The 19,597-nt window shown below is 46.8% G+C and overlaps 1 protein-coding gene across 4 annotated transcripts in view; it reads right to left on the minus strand.

The window, feature by feature from the left end:
• Positions 1-19,597, minus strand: part of CLK2 (CDC like kinase 2) — a 747,936-nt gene that overhangs the window by 413,705 nt on the left and 314,634 nt on the right. For all 4 annotated transcript variants that reach the window (XM_044080210.1, XM_044080208.1, XM_044080211.1 and 1 more), the window contains exon 6: positions 5,653-5,769. In XM_044080210.1, the coding sequence (XP_043936145.1) occupies positions 5,653-5,769 (117 nt within the window). The remainder of the gene's footprint in view (positions 1-5,652; positions 5,770-19,597) is intronic.

Below are 19,597 nucleotides of genomic sequence, written 5' to 3' on the forward strand. Positions count from 1 at the left end.
ACAATTTAAAGCCCTCATGGCTAGGGTGGCCGAGGTATAAACCTTTTTCCCCCACCTTTCCAAAGATCTTGATTCCCTTTCTGCAGGAAGTGGATTTTTGGCAGTGGAGGCCTTCAATCCCTTGGGGCCTTGTGAAATGGTTTCAGGGTCAGCATTATGGCTTTTGAAGAGAAATTGGTGAGAGCTGGGTACTCTGTAATACCTATCAGGTTTGACTGGTGCAGGAGGCAGAGAGTCCGGGTTAAGACAAGCCTCCGAATAGACATCATCCAGTATGTCCAAAACAGGGGGTATAGCCAGAGGTCTGTGTTGAGGTAACAAAGAAATTCCCTAAGTCTTTTCTTGGAATCTGAAAAGTCTTGGCCTTCCCAATGGAAGTGTTCCCTCAAGGTGTGTAAGGTTTCCCCAAAGGAAAAATCCTCAGGAGGGGATACAGAGGGAATGGACTGTTCTGCATCCGAATCCTCAAAAGGGGAGTAAGAGTGTTCCTCTGCATCAGAATGTTCTGATAAAATGGATCCCTGATCAGAAGAGGGAGAATCTTCCTCCACTCTGGGTCTCTTGTCTGGAGGGGGTTGAGAACCTCTGATAAGAGTAATTAAATCCTCAGCCATTCTAAGCATCTGTTTTTTAGGCATGGGACCTGGAGATGGGCCCTGTACAACAGGCCTCATGGGCTGCCTGGCTGCTTTGGATTTAGTAAAGGCCTTAATTGAAAAAGAAGATGAGGGCCTAAATACACCATGGGTGGAGGTGGACCTGTCCACATTAGTAGGCTCAACATTAGCAGAGGCCTCGGTTGTAGTCTGGGAAAGGGCCAAGGACCCAGCGGTCTCGGGTACAGAGGACACCGCCAAAGAGTCGTCGTCGGTAGTCAGGGACTGCAAAGGCGTCTCGCTGAGAACCGGACCACGTGTAGCCTGTTTTGGCGTGGTGTCGGCGGGGACCGCGGGCCTCGCGTGTCGGTCCTTTTCCTTGCGTTTTTTTGGTCAAAACGGTAGTCGGAGTGTCCGACGACATTTTATAATCAAAAGCTTTACCAAAGTAATGCTGGGCGAACTCCGCCCGATGCTTAATAGTGCGTTTATTGAAGGTAACGCAAAAGCGACAGCCCGAGACGTCGTGGTCTGGGCCCAAACAAGGTATGCAGCGGGAATGGAAATCCTTATGCGGTATTTGCTTCCCACAAGAAATACAATTATTAACTTTTTCTGACATCAGTCTGAGGCAAGAAAAGTTTCCCCAACGGGGTACTTAGCTTTAATGAAGACTTCGGATTCCAAAATATTCGTAATTCAGGAGCTGGCCGACCGGCACTTGCGAACTGCTTCTGCTTCGGGCACCGCGCGGCAAAAAAGACTGGAGAACATGGCGTCGGCTGTGTCTTATATACTCTGGCCTCACTGACGTCAGAAGAGAAAGCGACGACAACCGACGCCGGACCAAGACTTTGGAATTCGGCCGACCGAGGGACCGCCTGACGGCAGATAACCCATCTGTGATTACTGCAGCTGTATGCACGATGAACATCTGGTAATGGCTGGCTCCCAGCCGGAAGCGGAGGAACCTCCTGGATCGTCTGTCCATCAAAATGTGGTAGTACGCATCCTTGAGGTCTATGGAGCACATCCAGTCGTTCTCCTGCAGAAGGGGGAGAATGGATTGAAGAGTGACCATCCGGAACTTTTCTTTGGCTACTGACAGGTTCAGGAAGGACAGGTCGAGGATTGGTCTTAGGTCCCCCGTCTTTTTTGGCACCAAGAACAACCTTGAGTAAAAGCCTGATCCAGACTGGTCTGGGGGGACGTGCTGGATTGCTCTTTTTTCTAGCAGCCAGAGTATTTCCTCGGCTGCCGCCTCCCTTTGATTGCGTGGGACATCGGGGAGGCTTCGGGGACTGAGAGGGGGATTGAGAAAAGGGATCTTGTAGCCTCTGGATATGATCTGAAGCACCCAGCAATCTGTTGTAATGGACTCCCAAGCTGCCAGGTGCCTCGAGAAGCGCCCCCCGACTGCCTACAGAGTGGAGCAGTCGGGTAACCCCTCAGGGTTGCTGCGTGGGCCAATGGTTCTCTGGACCGACAGTTCTTCAGGCCCCCTCTGCCTCTAGGGCCCCCTCTGCCTCTAGGGTGGCGTCCACCCTGTCCTCCTCTGCCTCTAAAGGACGAGGGATCTGGAGCGAAACGGGACTGTTGAGACTTCCAGAACCACATCTTCTTCTGTCCCTTTTGGTTCCTGGAGAAGGACCTCTGGGGAGCAGAGAAGCAGACTCCGACGGCAGACAACGTCTTCCTGTCTTTTTCGCTCTGGACCAGTGTGTCGCGTACGATCTTGCCAAAAAAGGCAGAACCATCAAATGGGGCATTTGCGAACTACGCCTTAAAGGGTTCCACAAAATCACAATGACGGAGCCACGCCTGTCGCCGTAGGACGACGCCTGCTCTGCTAGCTCTAGCGGCTCCTTCCGTGGCATGGGATAGTAGCCGCATAGAGGTATTGGAGATAGATTTGAGAGTGGCCATTCGGGTAGAGTACACTTTCTTGTCCTCCACCGACATGGCATATTCTTTGATAAGATCCCGCTGGAGCCGTATCACGTGTGCCATATAGTTCAGCGACCTCACAGAAAAGGTGGCTGAAGCGAACACCCACTTCCCCAGACGGTCCATCGTCCGAGACTCCTTGTCTGGAGGATGGACTGAGGAACTCTCCTGGGCCAGTTCCCTTTTGGTGGCGGCCGCCACCAACATGGCATCTACCGGGGCCTCCCTTGCTCCAAAATGACCTGTCCGAAGGGGGGGGCTGAGAATTTTATCCGGCCTCTTTGAAATGGGCTTCACAGTGTCCGGTTCCTTCCATGCCCTGGTAGTAATCAAGTCTACCAGGGGATCGGCGGGAGGGGACACCCAAGAGGTAGACAGGCCTGTAAACACCTCCAGAAACACACACTCGTCAGAGGAAGGTTTTGGGGCAGACCACCCCCCTCTGATCCGAAGCATCTCCATGATGTCTCCGAAGGAGACGTCTTTGGGGGGTGACCTTGGGGAACCTTCCCCTCCAAATCTGTGTCCTCTGTCAAGGACTCAGGGGAGTCCAAGTGCCTCCTCTTGCACTTCCGTTTGTGACGGACCTCCTCGGGGGGGCTGTCCGAAGAGGCCTCACCCACCACATCCTGTTCCAACAAGGGAACTACCTGGGACGTCTGAGCAGGCTGTCCCTGGGGCCGGGTGATGGAAGGCGGACCCGTCTGAGAGGGAGTGCAAGGTGGAGCCATAGCTGAAGCCGGGGGCCTCGAGTCCCTCGACAAAATCCTCTCCACGACATCGAACGCCGAAGGAGAGCTGCTCTCCCTAGGATCCGAGAGCAGACCCTCCCTCGGATCAGACGTGCGGATCCGAAGGGCCAGTATGCTCCGACCGAGACGGAGCTAAAGCCATACTGACATCTCCAGATCCGAAGTTCAGCTCTCAGATCCGAGAGCTTGGCTCCGAAGAAAATGGACCTGAGAGACTCGAAGGTGCCATCAGCACCGAAGTACCCGATACTATCGGCGCTGACAGTCCCCCGGCTCCGACGCTACCCGGCTCGAAGGCTCCGAAGCCCGGTAGTGGGTCGGAGAAGGAGCAATCGGGGCGAAAAAGGGGGTCGAGCTCCCCCCCAGAGGGGGGGGGGGGCAGGAGCACTCCCATCTGCAGCTGGGCCTGGAGAAACGTACGCATCATCCAGTCCAAGTCTGCATCGGACATACTGCGGGTAGACCTTGATGAGGCCACTGAGGCGGGCCGGGAGTGCCGCCTCGATGACCTCGAAGGCGACCGGGTCTCCTCCTCCTCCGGTGAAAAGCAGGGAGATCGGAGCCCGGAAGGAGAAGACTCTGAGGCCCTAGGAGGAGAAACCCGTTTGGCTGGCGAGGCCGATGCAGAAGCTTCGGCCCGCCGCTTGTGGTGCTTTTCCCAGGCGTTTCTCCTTTCTGGCTTCCCTCTCCTCCTGGCCCAAGGTGGGAGGTTGAGTCCCGGCCAGGGGAAGGGGAATAGCCGGTGGCGCTGCCGCGGCAGGTGCCACGGAGGGACCGGAGGACGAAGCCGAGTCCGGGGGCAGAAGTCCCACCAGAATCAGCTTTGACCTCCGGTCCTTGAGGGCCCTGGGGTTGAATGCTGTGCAAATAGTGCAGCCGGTGGAAAGATGTTCAACCCCAAGGCATAAAATGCACAGAGTGTGGCCATCTGCTGGGGACAGCTTATGGCCACACTCGGTACACTTTGAAAAGAAAGTTTTGGGTGCCTCCGCCATACCTACAAAAGAAACACACTCGCTAGGCCCCAAAACACACACCCCAACGCGTACACGAGGGGGAGGGAATAACACTAAAAAGGACAACTAAACACTAGATAAAGAAAAACGTTAATGCTACTGGGGAACTATGCTAACTCACACACACACAAATATTTGTTTAAACTAGGAAAAAAGATTTTTTCTCACAAATCCAACAACTACCATGCCTGGAAGCTCGATCAAGCTGCTGAGAGAACCGCGGCAAACTAGATCTGAGGTCAGGAAGGGATAGCAGGGGATTATGGGTAAGGGGGAGGAGCTTGTAGCTCGGATCTTAGCTGTTGGAAGCTGCCGGCTCGGATCCGATATGGATCCGATAACCCATAGGTTGATGGACAAATGAAGTTAACTACTTCAGATCTATTATTTTTAAATACGAAAGAGAAGGCCCAGGTAGAAAGTTGGTAGCTTCTACAGGAAGAGATAGCCAACCCCTGCCCCACCTTGAACTGCTGCTTCTTGTTGCTGGGCTGGTGTTTTGTGCAAAGTGTTCCGTAAGAATTGCAATTACTGCTTCTTTTGCTTCTAAGTAAGTAAATATCAATCAAGAGGGCATGATGCGTTTTGTTTTGCTGACACATTGCGTCTTAACTGAGGAATGTAATAACAAAACAAAAGTGTACACTACTGAATAGTGTTGTTGTTGTCTTTCGGCTTTTCCCGGTTAGGGGTCGCCACAACGGAACTCCGGTCCGCTAATGATTGGCAGGTTTTTACTTTGCCGAGTTGCCAGCTCGATGCCCAACCTTCAACGAAGGCACACCCATTCACACGTCTTTCGGAACGCCACTCGACCGCGGGGAAGACTTGCAGACTCCACACAGAAGGCACTCCCCACACACCAGCCGAGAATCGAACGGGAGAACTTCTTGTTGTGAGGCAACAACACTACCACTGCACCACCGCGGCAGATAGTGTACATTTCCAAATTAAAAATAAAACGGAAAAAGCATTCTGTAGAAAGCCCAATTTATACCATGAACCATAAAACAAAGAGCTTCTTATGCACTGCACTGCAAAAAGGGAAGTGGCACCATAGTTTAACAGACAACGCACACTGCAGTAGCTTGTCTTCAGTGTTGCCTGCTTAATCACATTGCGAAGTATGGCAACAAGCAATGCCAAGACCAAGTACTGCAACAGCAATGAAGTAAATTGTAATGCCAAAAACAAACATTTCTCATAACCTGTAATGCACAAAATGTAAGTTTGCCATTTTGCCAGCCAAAGGCTCTGCAGTTGTATCACTGGAACTTCCAGTTTTTATTCTGGCATTTCATCTACAAGCATCACATATCTGAACACACTTCTGTCACTCACCTCCTATTCTCCTGATCCTTAGAGAGGAGTTTCTCCAATACATTTATCTCTAACCGTGCTGCTTCTCTGTACTTTTCCACATTTTTGATTATTTTAAGAGCAATTCTCATACCACTTCTGCAATAAAAAAATACATACAAATAAAGCACATTACATACCAAAACATTCTTCAAAAATGCAACCACTGAATACACGGAGGAGCCTTTGAATTCCAAATGCTAAAGCACTTAACGTGCACTCCAAAGAAATAAACCAATAAAAAAAAAATATATATATATACACACACACACACACACACACACACACACACACACACACACACACACACACACATATATGTACGTGTGTGTGTCAGTGAAGTGTAGTTAAAATTTAAGAAAGGACTGCAAAGCAATAGATATTTGAATTATCTATCAAGTGGGCAGTACGCTTCCTTCTATGCATCATCTGACAAAACAATTACAACTCTCGATGTTAGGAAAGTTTACGTGATGTGGTGAAGAATTTAAAACTGTAAATGATTAATTCAAAGGTTATCAAGCAGACATAAAACCCAAAATGATACAAGGATTCCAAAACGGATTACTTTTGAATTTATGAACTAGGTTACCCCTTAAATAAAACTTGTTTTATCACTCTTGTCCATTCCGATCTTGCCAATATTCATGTATGTGCCTCTTAGCCGAAGCAGCTCATGACTTACAGCTGCAAGGTTTTAACTAGAAGGTTCACAAATGTTAACAGAAACTTCTTAAAACAGCAACACAAACTAAAAAAAATAACGGTGAACTGAAAAGTACAGTTGTGTATACTTACCATAAATGTAGATGTTCGAGTGTATTCACCGTTGCAGTCATCACCTGTGGGTTTATCCCTGCTGTGGTAGCCCTCAGATGGCCCGAATATCAGTCAATGTTTTTCTGCATCGGCTGCAGTCGCCTATAGTCTGATGTCTAGTTGTCAGTGCTATAAAACTGAGGAATAGTGGGCATTGCTGTGCTTATTCCTTGTGCTTGGTTCCAAGCTCAGAATCTTTTCCATTTGTCAGCATAAGATTTTCTAGAACTAGGCCTTCTAGCCTCCAAAATGACATCCATCACAGATTTGCTAAGAGATGTAACTGGTGCAATTAGTTGATTAGCCATGCTGCAAGATTCAAAGTTTGGAGCCGAGTGTGCAGAATTTGATAGTTCTGCTGAGACAGTAGGTAAGGTGTCTGAGGAGGTACCATGCAGGAATATGCGTCATACTGCGCAGGAGCGGGTACCAGTGTTGGCGAGGCCAGTCTGGAGCAATCAGAGTCATTTTTGGTTTTTCTTGTCTGACTTTTAGTAAGACCCTGGAGACCAGAGGCAGAGGGAGAAAGGCATAGACAGATAGGTTTTTCCAGCTGAAGGATAGAGCATCCACTTTCCAAGATTTTTTGTAACGAATTCTTGTGCAGAATTTGTCCAACTGATAGTTTTGGGGTGAGGCAAAAAGATCTATGTCTGGGCTCCCCCATTTGCATGTCAATATGCTGAAGATTTGTGGATCCAGTTTCCATTCGTGTGGGTCCATAAGATTTCTGCTTAGTTCATCTGCCACAGAATTTTGCTTTTCTGCCAGGAATTGAGCTTGTAGATGTATTTGATAAGTCAAGGTCGTGTTCCACAATGCCATGGCTAGTCTGCACAGGGGGTAGGAATGTGTACCCCCCTGCTTGTTTATGTACCACATGACTGTGGTGTTGTCTGTCTTGATCAGTAGTTGTCCTGGATGAAGATAGTCCTTGAAAGCTGTCAGAGCATTCTGTACAGCTAGCATCTGTTTCTGATTGATATGCAGGTGCATTTGATTTGGGCTCCATTGGCTCTGAATGCATCTCTCTGCCAGATGGGCCCCCCCAAGCACAGTCTGATGCGTCTGTAGTCAGGGTTTGGGCGGCAGGGGGTAGAATGAATGACAGTCACTTGTTTTGGTGGCAGGCCTCTGCCCACCATAGGAACTTTAGTTGCAGGCAAGGAATGATAGGAATCATTGTTTCCAGGCTGTGACAATGTTGACTCCATAAGCTTTTTAGGTACCATTGAAGTTTCCTCATATGCAGTCTTGCATATGAAATTAGAAGAATGCAGGAGGTCATGAACCCCAAGGCCTGCAGAATTTGTCTTGCAGATAGCTGGGTTTTTGTGGCCACCTGTTTGAAGTAAATCATCAACTGAATTTGTTTTTCTGGCATGAGGTAAGTCATCTGGGCAGTTGTATTCAAGCTTGCACCCAGGAATGTAATTATTTGAGAGGGTACCAGTTCTGATTTCTTTTTGTTTATTGTGTACCTTAGACAAGTTAGACGCCTTCTTACAAACGCCAGATGTTTTAGAAGAGTGTCCTAGTTTTCTACCTGAATTAAACAATCGTCCAGGTATGGTTAAATTTGAATATTTCTTTGTCTGCAAAAAGCAATTACTGGTGCCAGGCACTTTGTGAAGACCCTGGGTGCAGTAGATAAGCCAAAGGGCAGTGCAGAGAACTGGTAAATAGCCTGCATTGAAGCGGATTTATCTTCTGCAAGATTCCCTGATTGGGATATGCAGGTATGACTCTCAAGTCTAGAGTTACCAACCAGACATCCTTGCCTATCATAGGTAGCAACTGTTGAGTAAGCATCTTGAATTTTGGAAAGTCCAGAAATCTATTTAGAATGGATAAGTCCAGAACTGGACGCCATTATTTTCTGGGTACCAGGAAAAGCCTTGAATAAAAACCTTGTCCCTTTTCCTTTTCTGGTACTGGTTGAATAGCCCCCATATTCATGAGGGACATAACTTGTTTCTGGGCCTCTGCCCACTGATTTGGAGGCAGATCTGGCCATCCGTTTGGGATTGGCAGCATGTGGAAATGAAATCTGTATCCCTGGGATTCTTCTTATTTCGGCTGCTCCCGTTAGGGGTCGCCACAGCAGATCAACTGTTTCCATTTCTTCCTGTCCTCTGCATCTTGCTCTGTTACACTAACCGCCTGCATGTCCTGTCTCACCACATCCATAAACCTTATCTTAGGCCTTCCTCTTTTCCTGTTACCTGGCAGCTTCATTCTTAGCATCTTTTTCCCAATATACTCTGCATCCCTCCTCAGCACATGTCCAAACCAACATAATCTTGCCTCTCTGGCTTTGTCTCCAAACCTTCCAACCTGGGCTGACCCTCTAATATACTTATTCCTAATCCTGTCCATCCTCATCACACCCAGTGCAAATCTTAACATCTTCAAGCTCTGACTCTTGCCTTTTTGTCAATGCCACTGTCTCCAACCCGTATAACATAGCTGGTCTCACTACCCTCTTGTAGACTTTCCCTTTCACTCTTACTGGTACTAGTCTGTCACAAATCACTCCTGACACTCTTCTCCACCCACTCCATCCTGCCTGTACTCTCTTCTTCACCTCTCTTCTATGCTCACCATTACTCTGACCTGCTGATCCCAAGTACTTAAACTCATTCACCTTCGCCACCTCTACTCCCTGCATCCTCACCATTCCTCTGTCCTCCCTCTCATTCACACACATATATTCTGTCTTAGTGCTGCTGACCATCATTCCTCCTCTTCTCTCTAGAGCATATCTCCACCTCTCCAGGGTCTCCTCCACCTGTTCCCTACTCTCACTACAGATCACAATGTCATCTGCAAACATCATAGTCCACGGGGACTCCTGTCTGATCTCGTCTGTCAACCTGTCCATCACCACTGCAAATAAGAAAGGGCTCAGAGCTGATCCTTGTTGTAATCCCACCTCCACCTTAAACGCATCCGTCACGCCCACCGCACACCTCACCACTGTCGCACTACCCTTGTACATATCCTGTACCACTCTTACATACTTCTCTGACACTCCCGACTTCCTCATACAATACCACAACTTTTCTCCAGGCACCCTGTCATATGCTTTCTCTAAATCCACAAAGACACAATGCAACTCCTTCTGACCTTCTCTGTACTTCTCCATCAACACTCTCAGAGCAAACATCGCATCTGTAGTGCTCTTTCCTGGCATGAAACCATACTGCTGATCACTAATCATCACCTCTCTTCTTAACCTAGCTTCCACTACTCTTTCTCATAACTTCATGCTGTGACTGATCAGTTTAATCCCTCTGTAGTTACTACAGCTCTGCACATCACCCTTATTCTTAAAAATCGGTACCAAAACACTTTCTCCATTCCTCAGGTATCTTCTAATTTTCCAAGATTTCACTAAACAATCTAGTTAAAAACTCCACTGCTATTTCACCTAAACACCTCCATGCTTCCACAGGTATTTAAAACCCATTTGTCCTGGGTAGTCCAGTTGCCAGTTTCGTGCATGAAGCGTCAGTTTTCCCCCCAAAGGGGCGGCCAAAAGATAAGTGCTTGTTGATTGCAGTGGAAAGTCATTGTGACTGTTTACCATAGGAATGTGCCTTGTTGCTTCCAGATTTGGAGGTGGAGGCACCCCATTGCTTTGTTCTAAAAGTCCCTTGTGACTGAAACCTGGAGCCTTTGGAATGTCTGGGTTTGACCTGAGCGGCTCTAGTGGGTACTGGAAAAGACCAGTTCTTAGTAGGCCAGTGCCTGCTAAACCTGGGTGGCTGCACTTGTACGAAATCTTTCACAGTTTGCATAGATTTAGCTTTATCTTCCATCTTTTTCAAAACTTCTTCAGCCTTATTGCCAAATAATCTGTCCTGTTGTAAAGGAGCATCCAACAATTTTGCTTTAACATGGTCAGGCAGACTTTGCTCCTTGAGCCAACCATGCCTTCTTATCACAGATCCAGTTACAGCAGCCCTGCAAGAGGCCTTCAAGGAATCAAAACCACATTGCAAAATATGTTTTCCAACTTGTTCAGCTGCATACAATAAATCCTGTAACTCTATTTTCCGTCAGAAATCAACATCATTTTCTGTTTAAGTAAACCCATGACATGCTGTTGATATTTAAGCATATGAAATTGACAGTTTAAAGTCCTTAATGCCAAGGTTGCAGACGTGTAAACCTTCTTACCCCATCTATCCAGCGCCCGGGAATCTCTATCAGAAGGGGTAAGATTTTTAGCAGAAGAAGCCTCAACGCCCTTGGGACCTTGAGAAATGGTTTCAGGGTCAGCAGAAGGGTTTTTAAAAAGGTATTTGTGGGAGTCAGGAACCCTGTAATATCTGTCTGGCTTACTAGGAGCAGGAGGGCAGGGAATCAGGAGTCGTACTGGATTTTGAGAAAACATCATCAACAATGTCTAGAACAGGAGGTATAGCCAAAGGCCTATGCTGAGGAAGAAGAAGAAAATCCCTAAGTCTCTTTTTAGATTCTGAGAAATCCTGACTCTCTCAGTGAAAGTGTTCCCTTAAGGTGTGCAAAGTTTCTCCAAATGAAAAATCCTCAGGAGGGGAAGCAGAAGGGATGAAGTCTTCTGCATCAGAGTCCTCATGAGTGGGTATGGATAATTCCTGATCAGAAGAGGAATCAGAAGAAATAGAAACCTGATCTGAAGACTCATAGTCAGTGCCTTGCCTAGGACTCTTAGCAGGAGGGGGATGGGTACCCCTGATCAAGGTAATCAAGTCCTCAGCCATTTTGATCATTTGTTTTTTAGGCATTGGGGCCTGTACATGTGGCCCATGCGTCGGTTTTTTAGACATAGAAGTAGTTTTTGGCCTTAATTTTGAAGATGGCGGTTTAATATACAAATCATTAGGCCTGAAAACACCCTCAGAAGCCGGTGCCTGCTCAGCGGCTCTGGGCCCATCCAAGGTAGAGGCATCCGCTGGTTCAAGACTTAAAGTATCTCGTGGCATACCGGACTCCGAATGGGTCTCAGTAGAGGCCTGCAAATCAAAAGTAGTGAGTATCAGGGGCTGCGAAAGTGCCTCACTGAGTACCGGCGAACGGCTTAGGAGAAGCTTCGTCGTCAGTTTTGGACCTCAATGGTCTGTCTCTGTCTTTTTCTTTGCGTTTTTTAGGTATTCCGGTAGTCGGATTGCTAACTGACGACATTTCTGGATAGTTAAATCTTGAAGCAAAATATTTAGAAGCAAAGATATACCGACGTTTAATAGTGCATTGATTAAATTTAGCACAAAACCGACAGCAAGGCACGTTGTGGTCAGGGCCTAGGCAAGGAATACAGTACAAATGAAAATCCTTATGAGGTATTTGCTTCCCACAAGTAAAAAGTACAGTTGTGTACCTACCATAAATGTAGATGTTAGAGTGTATTCACTGTTGCAATCATTACTCTTGGGTTATCCTGCTGGCAGGCTACCCTCAGTCGGCCAGAATTCCAAAGTCTAGGTCCGGCATCGGTTGCTGTCGCCTCTTCCCTGACGTCAGCGCACCAGGGGTATAAAAGATGCAGCCAACGCCATTTTCTTCAGTTTTTCTTGCCCCAGATGTCAGGTTCCCCAAAATGGTAGGCTGAAAAATATGCCAATAAGAAATGCATGCAAAAAAATAACATTTCCTTCATCTACAAGCAAATACACCAAAAAGGTTGTACAGGATAGAGAAGTGCAGATAAGTCCCAGCAAAGAGAAGGGGGATGGTGGGGGATGGTGGGTGGGTAACCTGGACTGCAACAGTGAATACACTCGAACATCTACATTTATGGTAGGTACACAAAGTACAGTTTTGTACCTACCATAAATGTAGATGTCCGAATTGGATAGCATCTGCAGTCATAACAACTGGGTTGTCCTGTCGTCAGGCAGCCCTTCAGTCGGCCGGATTCCAAAGTCCGGTCCGCTTCGCTGATGTCGCACTTCACCCGGCGTCATCTCTGTTGGTCTTCGGGTATAAAAGCATCAGCCGACGCCATTTTCTTCAGTGTTTCTTGCCCCAGATGCCAGAAGCCCTATAGAAGGCTAAAAATTTTGGATAGATGCCAATGTTTCCAAAAGATAGAGGTAAACACAAAAATAAGCATGTATATACATAAATACAAACAAATACACCATGAAAGAAATCCCCCCACTAGCTAGCTATTAGAAGGGTAAACACCCTAGGAGTACCACAGAGGGGAAGGAGGGAGGTAATCCTGACTGCAGATGCTATCCAATTCGGACATCTACATTTATGGTAGGTACAAAACTGTACTATGTCCTTCATGGATGCATCTGCAGTCATAACAACTGGGTAGAATACCATAGCCAACTAGGGAGGAGGATAAAAGTAGATTATGGTGTGTTTAGGATCCCTTGCAGAACAGCAGTGGCAAACCCTGCTCGGGATCTGGAATATAGAGGTAAATTATAATGCTTGGCAAATGTATGCACGGAGGTCCAAGTAGCCGCCTCAATAATGTCTTTGGTAGCCACTCCTCGTAAGAAGGCTGTGGTAGTGGCTGTTGCCCTTGTAGAATGAGGTCTTATGTTCTGTGGAATTGGTTTTCCATGGAAGGAGTAACAGAATCGTATGCAATTTCCTATCCATTTGGAGATTGTCTGTTTGGAAATAGCTTTTCCTTCCCTTCCTGTTGCATAGGCTACTAAAAGTTGGTCAGTCTTTCTGCTATTTTTGTTCTGTCCAAGTAGTAGCGTAGCTGTCTATGTACATCCAAGGTATGCAGTATTCTTTCCCCTCTGTTTTGTGGGTTGGGAAAGAAGGTAGGTAGGTGGATTGCTTGGTTTAAAGACACTCTGGATACCACCTTAGGCATAAATGTAGGATTAGTCCTCATGGACACTCTATCTTGGTGGAAAATTAGAAAGGGTTGCACTGCCATTAAGGCCTGTAGTTCTAAAACCCTCCTTGCTGAAGTAATTGCCAGTAGGAAAGCAGTTTTCCATGACAGGTGTTGTAGGTCTGCTGTTGCTGCTGGTTCAAAAGGTGATAGTGTCAATTTTTCTAGCACAAAGTTCAAGTCCCAAGCTGGCAATGGTGGTTTCCTTGGAGGTTTTACATTCTTGATTCCTCTGAGGAACTGCCTGAGCAAAGGGTGTGAAAAAACAGGTGGATCAAAGCTGTATTCTGCTGAAATAGCTGATGCATGAATCTTGATGGAGGAGTAGGACAGGCCTGAATGAAGTAGTTCGCCAGATACTCCAGAATGTTAGGCATATCTATGTTTGATACATCTTTTCCTCTTTCAGAACTCCAAATGACAAACCTTTTCCATTTCCCAGCATAATTCCTTCTAGTTGAAGGCCTGCGTGCTTCAAGAATAATGTCTTTAACTCTTTGTGAAAGTTCTATATTAGCAGCTGCTATGTGATGTTCCATGCAGTCAGTTGCAGCGTTTTAGGTTTGGATGCATGGTGCTGAAGTTGTTCTGAGTTAGCATCAAAGGCATCAGGGTATTGGCCACATATTGTTCGAGACATGCTCCTCAGCAGTGGGTACCAATGCTGTCTTGGCCAGTTTGGAGCTATCAGGATTATCCTTGGACGTTCCTCCTTGATTTTAGTAGTACTTTGTGTATCAAGGGAAGAGGTGGGAATGCATATGCTGTTAGGCCTTTCCAGCTGAAGGAGAGCGAGTCCACTTTCCATGCTAGTGGGTGGAATGTCCTTGTGCAGAATTTTTGAGCTGGTGATTGAAAGGTGATGCGAATAGATCTATCTGAGGCATTCCCCATTTCTTCGAGATGGTCTTGAAGATATCCGGTGCAGCTGCCATTCGTGGGCATCCGATGTGGTCCTGCTTAACATATCTGCTAGAGTTTTCTTTTCCTGGCACAAATATTGCCTGTAACTGGATGTTGTAGCTGAGTGCCAGGGTCCACAGCTCCAAAGTCATTCTGCATAGGGGTAAGAATGAGTGCCTCCCTGTTTGTTGATGTACCACATGACTGTGGTGTTGTCTGTCCTTATCATCAAGTGGTCCTCCTTGAGAAATGGTCTGAACTTTTGGATTGCCAGTTTTACTGCCAGCATTTCTTTTAGGTTGATGTGCAGGTGAAGTTGGTCCTGTGTCCACAATCCTTGTACGCATTTGTCCAGCATATGCACCCCCCATCCTAGGTCTGAAGCATCTGTTGTGATGGTCTGGCTTGCTTGACCTTGCGAAAGGGCAGGCCTGGGTTTGACTGGCATGCCTGAGCCCACCATAGGAACTCCTGTTTTAAGCATGGTATTAGTGGGATTTCCGTTTCTAGGCTGTGTCTGTGTTGGGACCATAAATTCTTTAGGTACCACTGTAGTTTTCTCATATGTAGTCTGGCAAATGGAACCAAGATTATGCATGATGCCATGAAACCCAAGGCCTGCAGTACCTTTCTTGCTGTTAACTTGTTCAGTTTTGTTAGTGCCAAGAAGTAAAGAGGGAGTTCTTTTTGTTTTTCTGTAGTTAGGAATGCCATTTGTCTTACTGTGTCCAATTCCGCTCCCAGGAAAGTCCTTGTCTGGGATGGTATCAGTCTTGACTTTTGTAAATTGACTGTGTATCCCAGTGCTTGAAGCAAGTAAATGACCCTTTGTAAATCTGTTGTCAGCTTGCTTTTGTTGTCTCCTTGTATCAGGCAGTCGCCCAGGTATGGATAAATTTGAATTCCTGTAGTCTGCAATGGGCGATTACTGATGCCAGGCATTTTGTGAATACTCTGGGCAGTAGATAAGCCAAAGGGCAATGCTGAGAATTGATGGTGCTCTGATCCTGCAAGAAATCTGAGGTATCTTCTGCAGATTGGTCGAATGGGGACGTGCAGGTATGCCTCCTTGAGATCTAGAGTTACCAGCCAACACTCCTTGCCCAGCATGGGAAGAAGTTGCTGTAGGGTCAGCATTTTGAATTTTGGGACAATGATGTAAGTATTCAGGGTGGACAGGTCTAGAATTGGTCTCCAACTTTTTCCTTTCTTGGAACTAGGAATAGTCTGGAGTAGAACCCCTTTCCTTGCTCTGCTGTTGGCACTTTCTCCACAGCTCTCATGTTTGCTAACTCCATTATCTGTTGTAGAGCCTCTGTCTTTTGATTTGGAGGTAGATTTGGCATTCCTCTTTGTCTGGTAAAGTGTCGAAGTGGAACCGGTAACCTTGATCTATGGTTCGTAAAATCCACTTGTCCTTTGTTATGTGGTGCCAGTTTTTTGAAAATAAGGTTAGCTTTCCGCCTAGAGGAGCTGCTATTTGTTCCCTGGTAGGCGGGTTTAGGATTAAGTCACTGTGGCTGTGTTGATGTAGTGGCAGGTGCTGAGTCTGTGCCTCTGTTGTTACCTTGCCACTGTCGTCCTCTGTAGGCCCCTCCTCTGGATTGGTTTCTGCCTCTGGAACGTCTATTCCTGCCCCTTTGAGGTCTTGTGGAGTCAGGAAAGGACCAATTTTTGGCAGGCCAATTCCTGCTAAACCTTGGGGTTGAACCTGCAAGAAATCTTTAACTGTCTGGACTGATTTTGCCTTTTCTTCCATTTTCTTCATAACCTGCTGGGCAGGTGTACCAAACAAACTTGTTTTATCCATAGGAGCATCTAGCAATTTAGATTTAACATGATCCGTAAAGCTTGCTCCTTTAGCCATGCATGCCTTCTAATTACAGTGCCAGTCATGGCTGATCTAAATGAAGCCTCCAGTGCATCATAGCCACATTTTAAAGAGTGGTTACTAACTTGCTGTATGTTATTTACCATTTCTAATACATATTTCTTATCAAGAGATTCATCAGTGGTTAGCTTTTAAGTTAACTGATCAAGCATAAACTCTTGGTATTGTATCATGTGAAACTGACAGTTTAAAGCTCTAGATGAGAGAGTGGCTGAAGTGTAAACCTTTTACCCCATCTGTCTAATGACCTTGCTTCCCTTTCAGAAGGAACAGGGTTTTTAGCTATGGTCGCTACTGCCTTGGGACCCTGGGAAATAGTTTTGGGTCTGCAAGAGGGGCCTTGTAAAGGTGGTGATGAGTATCTGGCACCCTGTAAAATCTGTCTGGTTTGGCAGGGGCTGGGGTAAAGAATCTGGAGCGGAGCAGACATCATTGAAAGCATCATCCACCACAGAGAGAACAGGAGGTATAGCTAAGGGCCTGTGCTGTGGAAGGTGCAAAAGGTCCTAAGTCTTTTCCTGGAGTCTGAAAAATCCTGTTGCTGCCATTGGAACTGTTCTCGCATGGCATGCAAGGTTTCCCCAAAGGAGTATTCTTCTGGTGGGAAGCAGCTGGAATGGATTCTTCAGCATCAGAATCTTCAAAATTGGAGAAAGGAGCCTCTGGCTGGTCAGTTATGTCTGATTCATCAGCAGAATCATCAGAGGACACTGGCTCATGGGGCTCTGCCCTAGGTCTCTTCTCTGGGGCTGAGAGGCCCTGTCTGGGTGAGATTGAGATCCTCTAATTAATGAAATTAAATCTTCTGCCAAAGTAAGCATTTGAGAACTGGAAGAGGGCCTGGTTGAGGGGGTTTAACAGGCACTGTTTTAGTAGTCTTGGCTGCTTTAGCCCTGGCGAAGGCCTTAATGGACATGGCTGCTGGAGGCCTAGCAGCACCACGTGCTGGGGTAGAGACATCCAAGGGAATGGTGTCTGATAAGTCAGTGGTAAGCACCGTAGTGGGTAAAATTTCTGAGGCCGATTCAAGAGTGTTAGCAGGGACCTCAGTTGTAGAGGTAGATTCAGCTGTATTTTGATCAGTTTTCTCGGTTTCGGCCGAAACCGAGACACTCGCGATTTGCTTAACCATGGTTTCGGCCGAAACCGCGGACCGCGAGTGTCGGTCTTTTCTTTGCGTTTTTTGGCAGAATGCGTAGTCGGAGGATCCGACGGCATAATGTACGCAAAATCAGAACCGAAAAACTGTTCTGCAAACTCATACCGACGTCTAAGCGTTCGTCGGTTGAAAGAAGCACAGGACGAACAGGCTGCTACGTCGTGGGCTGGGCCTAAGCAAGGCAGGCAGTAAGAGTGGAAATCTTTATGAGGTATTTGTTTCCCACAGGTTAAACAATTATTAACTTTTTCTGACATCGGCTGAGGCAAGAAAGAGTCCCCAACGGGGTACTTAGCTTTAGAAGTCTTCGAAGTAGTATTCGGTAGAAGTAATCTCTGGATCCGACCGACCGGCACTTGCGAACAGCTTCTGCTTCGGGCGCCACGCGGCAAGAAAGACTGAAGAAAATGGCGTCGGCTGATGCTTTTATACCCGAAGACCAACAGAGATGACGTCGGGTGAAGTGCGACATCAGCCGAAGCCGGACCCGGACTTTGGAATCCGGCCGACTGAAGGGCTGCCTGACGACAGGACAACCCAGTTGTTATGACTGCAGATGCATCCATGAAGGACATCTGTACTATGTTCATCGTGTTTCACTGTTGCAGTCATTACTCTTGGGTAGAATCCCAAAGTTGAGGATGGGTGGCTGTGCTAAATAGGATTAGGAGAGGCTAAGAGGCCCTGCAGGACTGCAGTGGTGAAGCCTGCTCTGGACTTAGAGTAGAGAGGCAAGTGGTAGTGCTTTGTAAAGGTGTGCACTGAACTCCAAGTTGCAGCCTCTAAGATGATATCTTTGGTAGGTACTCCTCTGAGGAAGGCTGCTGAAGTGGCTGCTGCTCTGGTGGAATGAGGCCTAATGCCCTTAGGCACTGATTTGCCATGTTGAAAATAGCAGAAACGGATGCAATGGCCTACCCATTTAGAAATAGTCTGTTTTGAGATAGCCTTTCCTTGTGATCCTGCAGCATATGACACTAAAAGTTGCTCAGTCTTTCTGAAAGCTTTAGTTCTGTCCAAGTAGAAGCGCAACTGCCTGTGTATGTCCAAAGAATGCAGAATTTTCTCACCCTTGTTCTGTGGATTTGGGTAAAAGGTAGGCAAGTCAATGGTTTGGGTTGAGGGCTACACTGGACACCACCTTAGGCATAAATGTAGGGTTTGTACTCAGAGAAACCCAGTCTGGATGAAAAATGATGAAAGGTTCCACAGCCATGAGTGCTTGTAACTCCGAGACTCGCCTTGCAGAGGTTATTGCTAGGAGCAGAGCTGTTTTCCAGGATAAGAATTTTATATTTGCTGTTGATGCTGGCTCGAAAGGAGGCAGTGTGAGTTTTTCCAAAACATAATTGAGGTCACAGGCCGGAACTGGTGCTCTCCCTGGAGGCCTAATGTTTTTGGCCCCTCTGAGGTACTGCCTTATTAAAGGATGAGAAAAGATAGGTGGTTCTGTATTGTAATGGGCTGAAATGGCAGAGGCATGAATCTTAATTGATGAGAAAGAAAGGCCTTTGTTCAGCATCTCAGTTAGGTATTGTAAAATCTGAGGACTATTTGGTACAGACGTGTCAATGCCCTGTTCCTGGTTCAAGCACAGAATCTCCTCCATTTTTCTGCATAAGATTTTCTGGTACTGGGCCTCCTGGCCTCCAAGATAACATCCATAACAGCATTTGAAAGTGTAGTGTTCTGAATGGCTACATTATCCGCCATGCTGCCAGATTTAAGGTCCGCAGTTGGCTGTGCAGGATCTGATTGTTTTGTTGGGTCAGCAAGTGAGAAGTTTGAGGCAATATCCATGCTGGACCCTGAGACAAGATTGGGTACCAGTGCTGGCGTGGACAGTCTGGTGCGATCAGTATCATTTTTGGCTTTTCTTGTCTGACCTTTAGGAGTACTCTGGGAAGGAGAGGCAGTGGGGGAAAAGCATATACTGTTAATTTTTCCAGCTGAATGATAGGTCATCCACTTTCCATGCTTGCAATAAATCCTTGTGCAAAATCTCTGCAATTGACAGTTGTGGGGGGAGGCAAATAGATCTATGTCTGGGCATCCCCATTTCCTTATTATCATGCTGAAGACTTGTGGATCCAGTTTCCATTTGTGGGGATCCATGAGGTTTCTGCTTAGTTATTCTGCCAGAGTATTTCTTTTTCCTGGCAGGAATTGTGCTTGCAGGTGAACTTGAAGCGCCAATGCTGTGTCCCATAAGGTCATTGCTTGTCTGCAGAGGGGGTAGGAAAGTGTACCGCCCTGCTTGTTTATGTACCACACGACCGTAGTGTTGTCTGTCTTTATC

This window comes from Protopterus annectens, chromosome 8.part0 (assembly GCF_019279795.1).
Source record: "Protopterus annectens isolate FY-2018-M chromosome 8.part0, PAN1.0, whole genome shotgun sequence".
Classification (NCBI taxonomy): Eukaryota; Metazoa; Chordata; order Ceratodontiformes; family Protopteridae; genus Protopterus; species Protopterus annectens.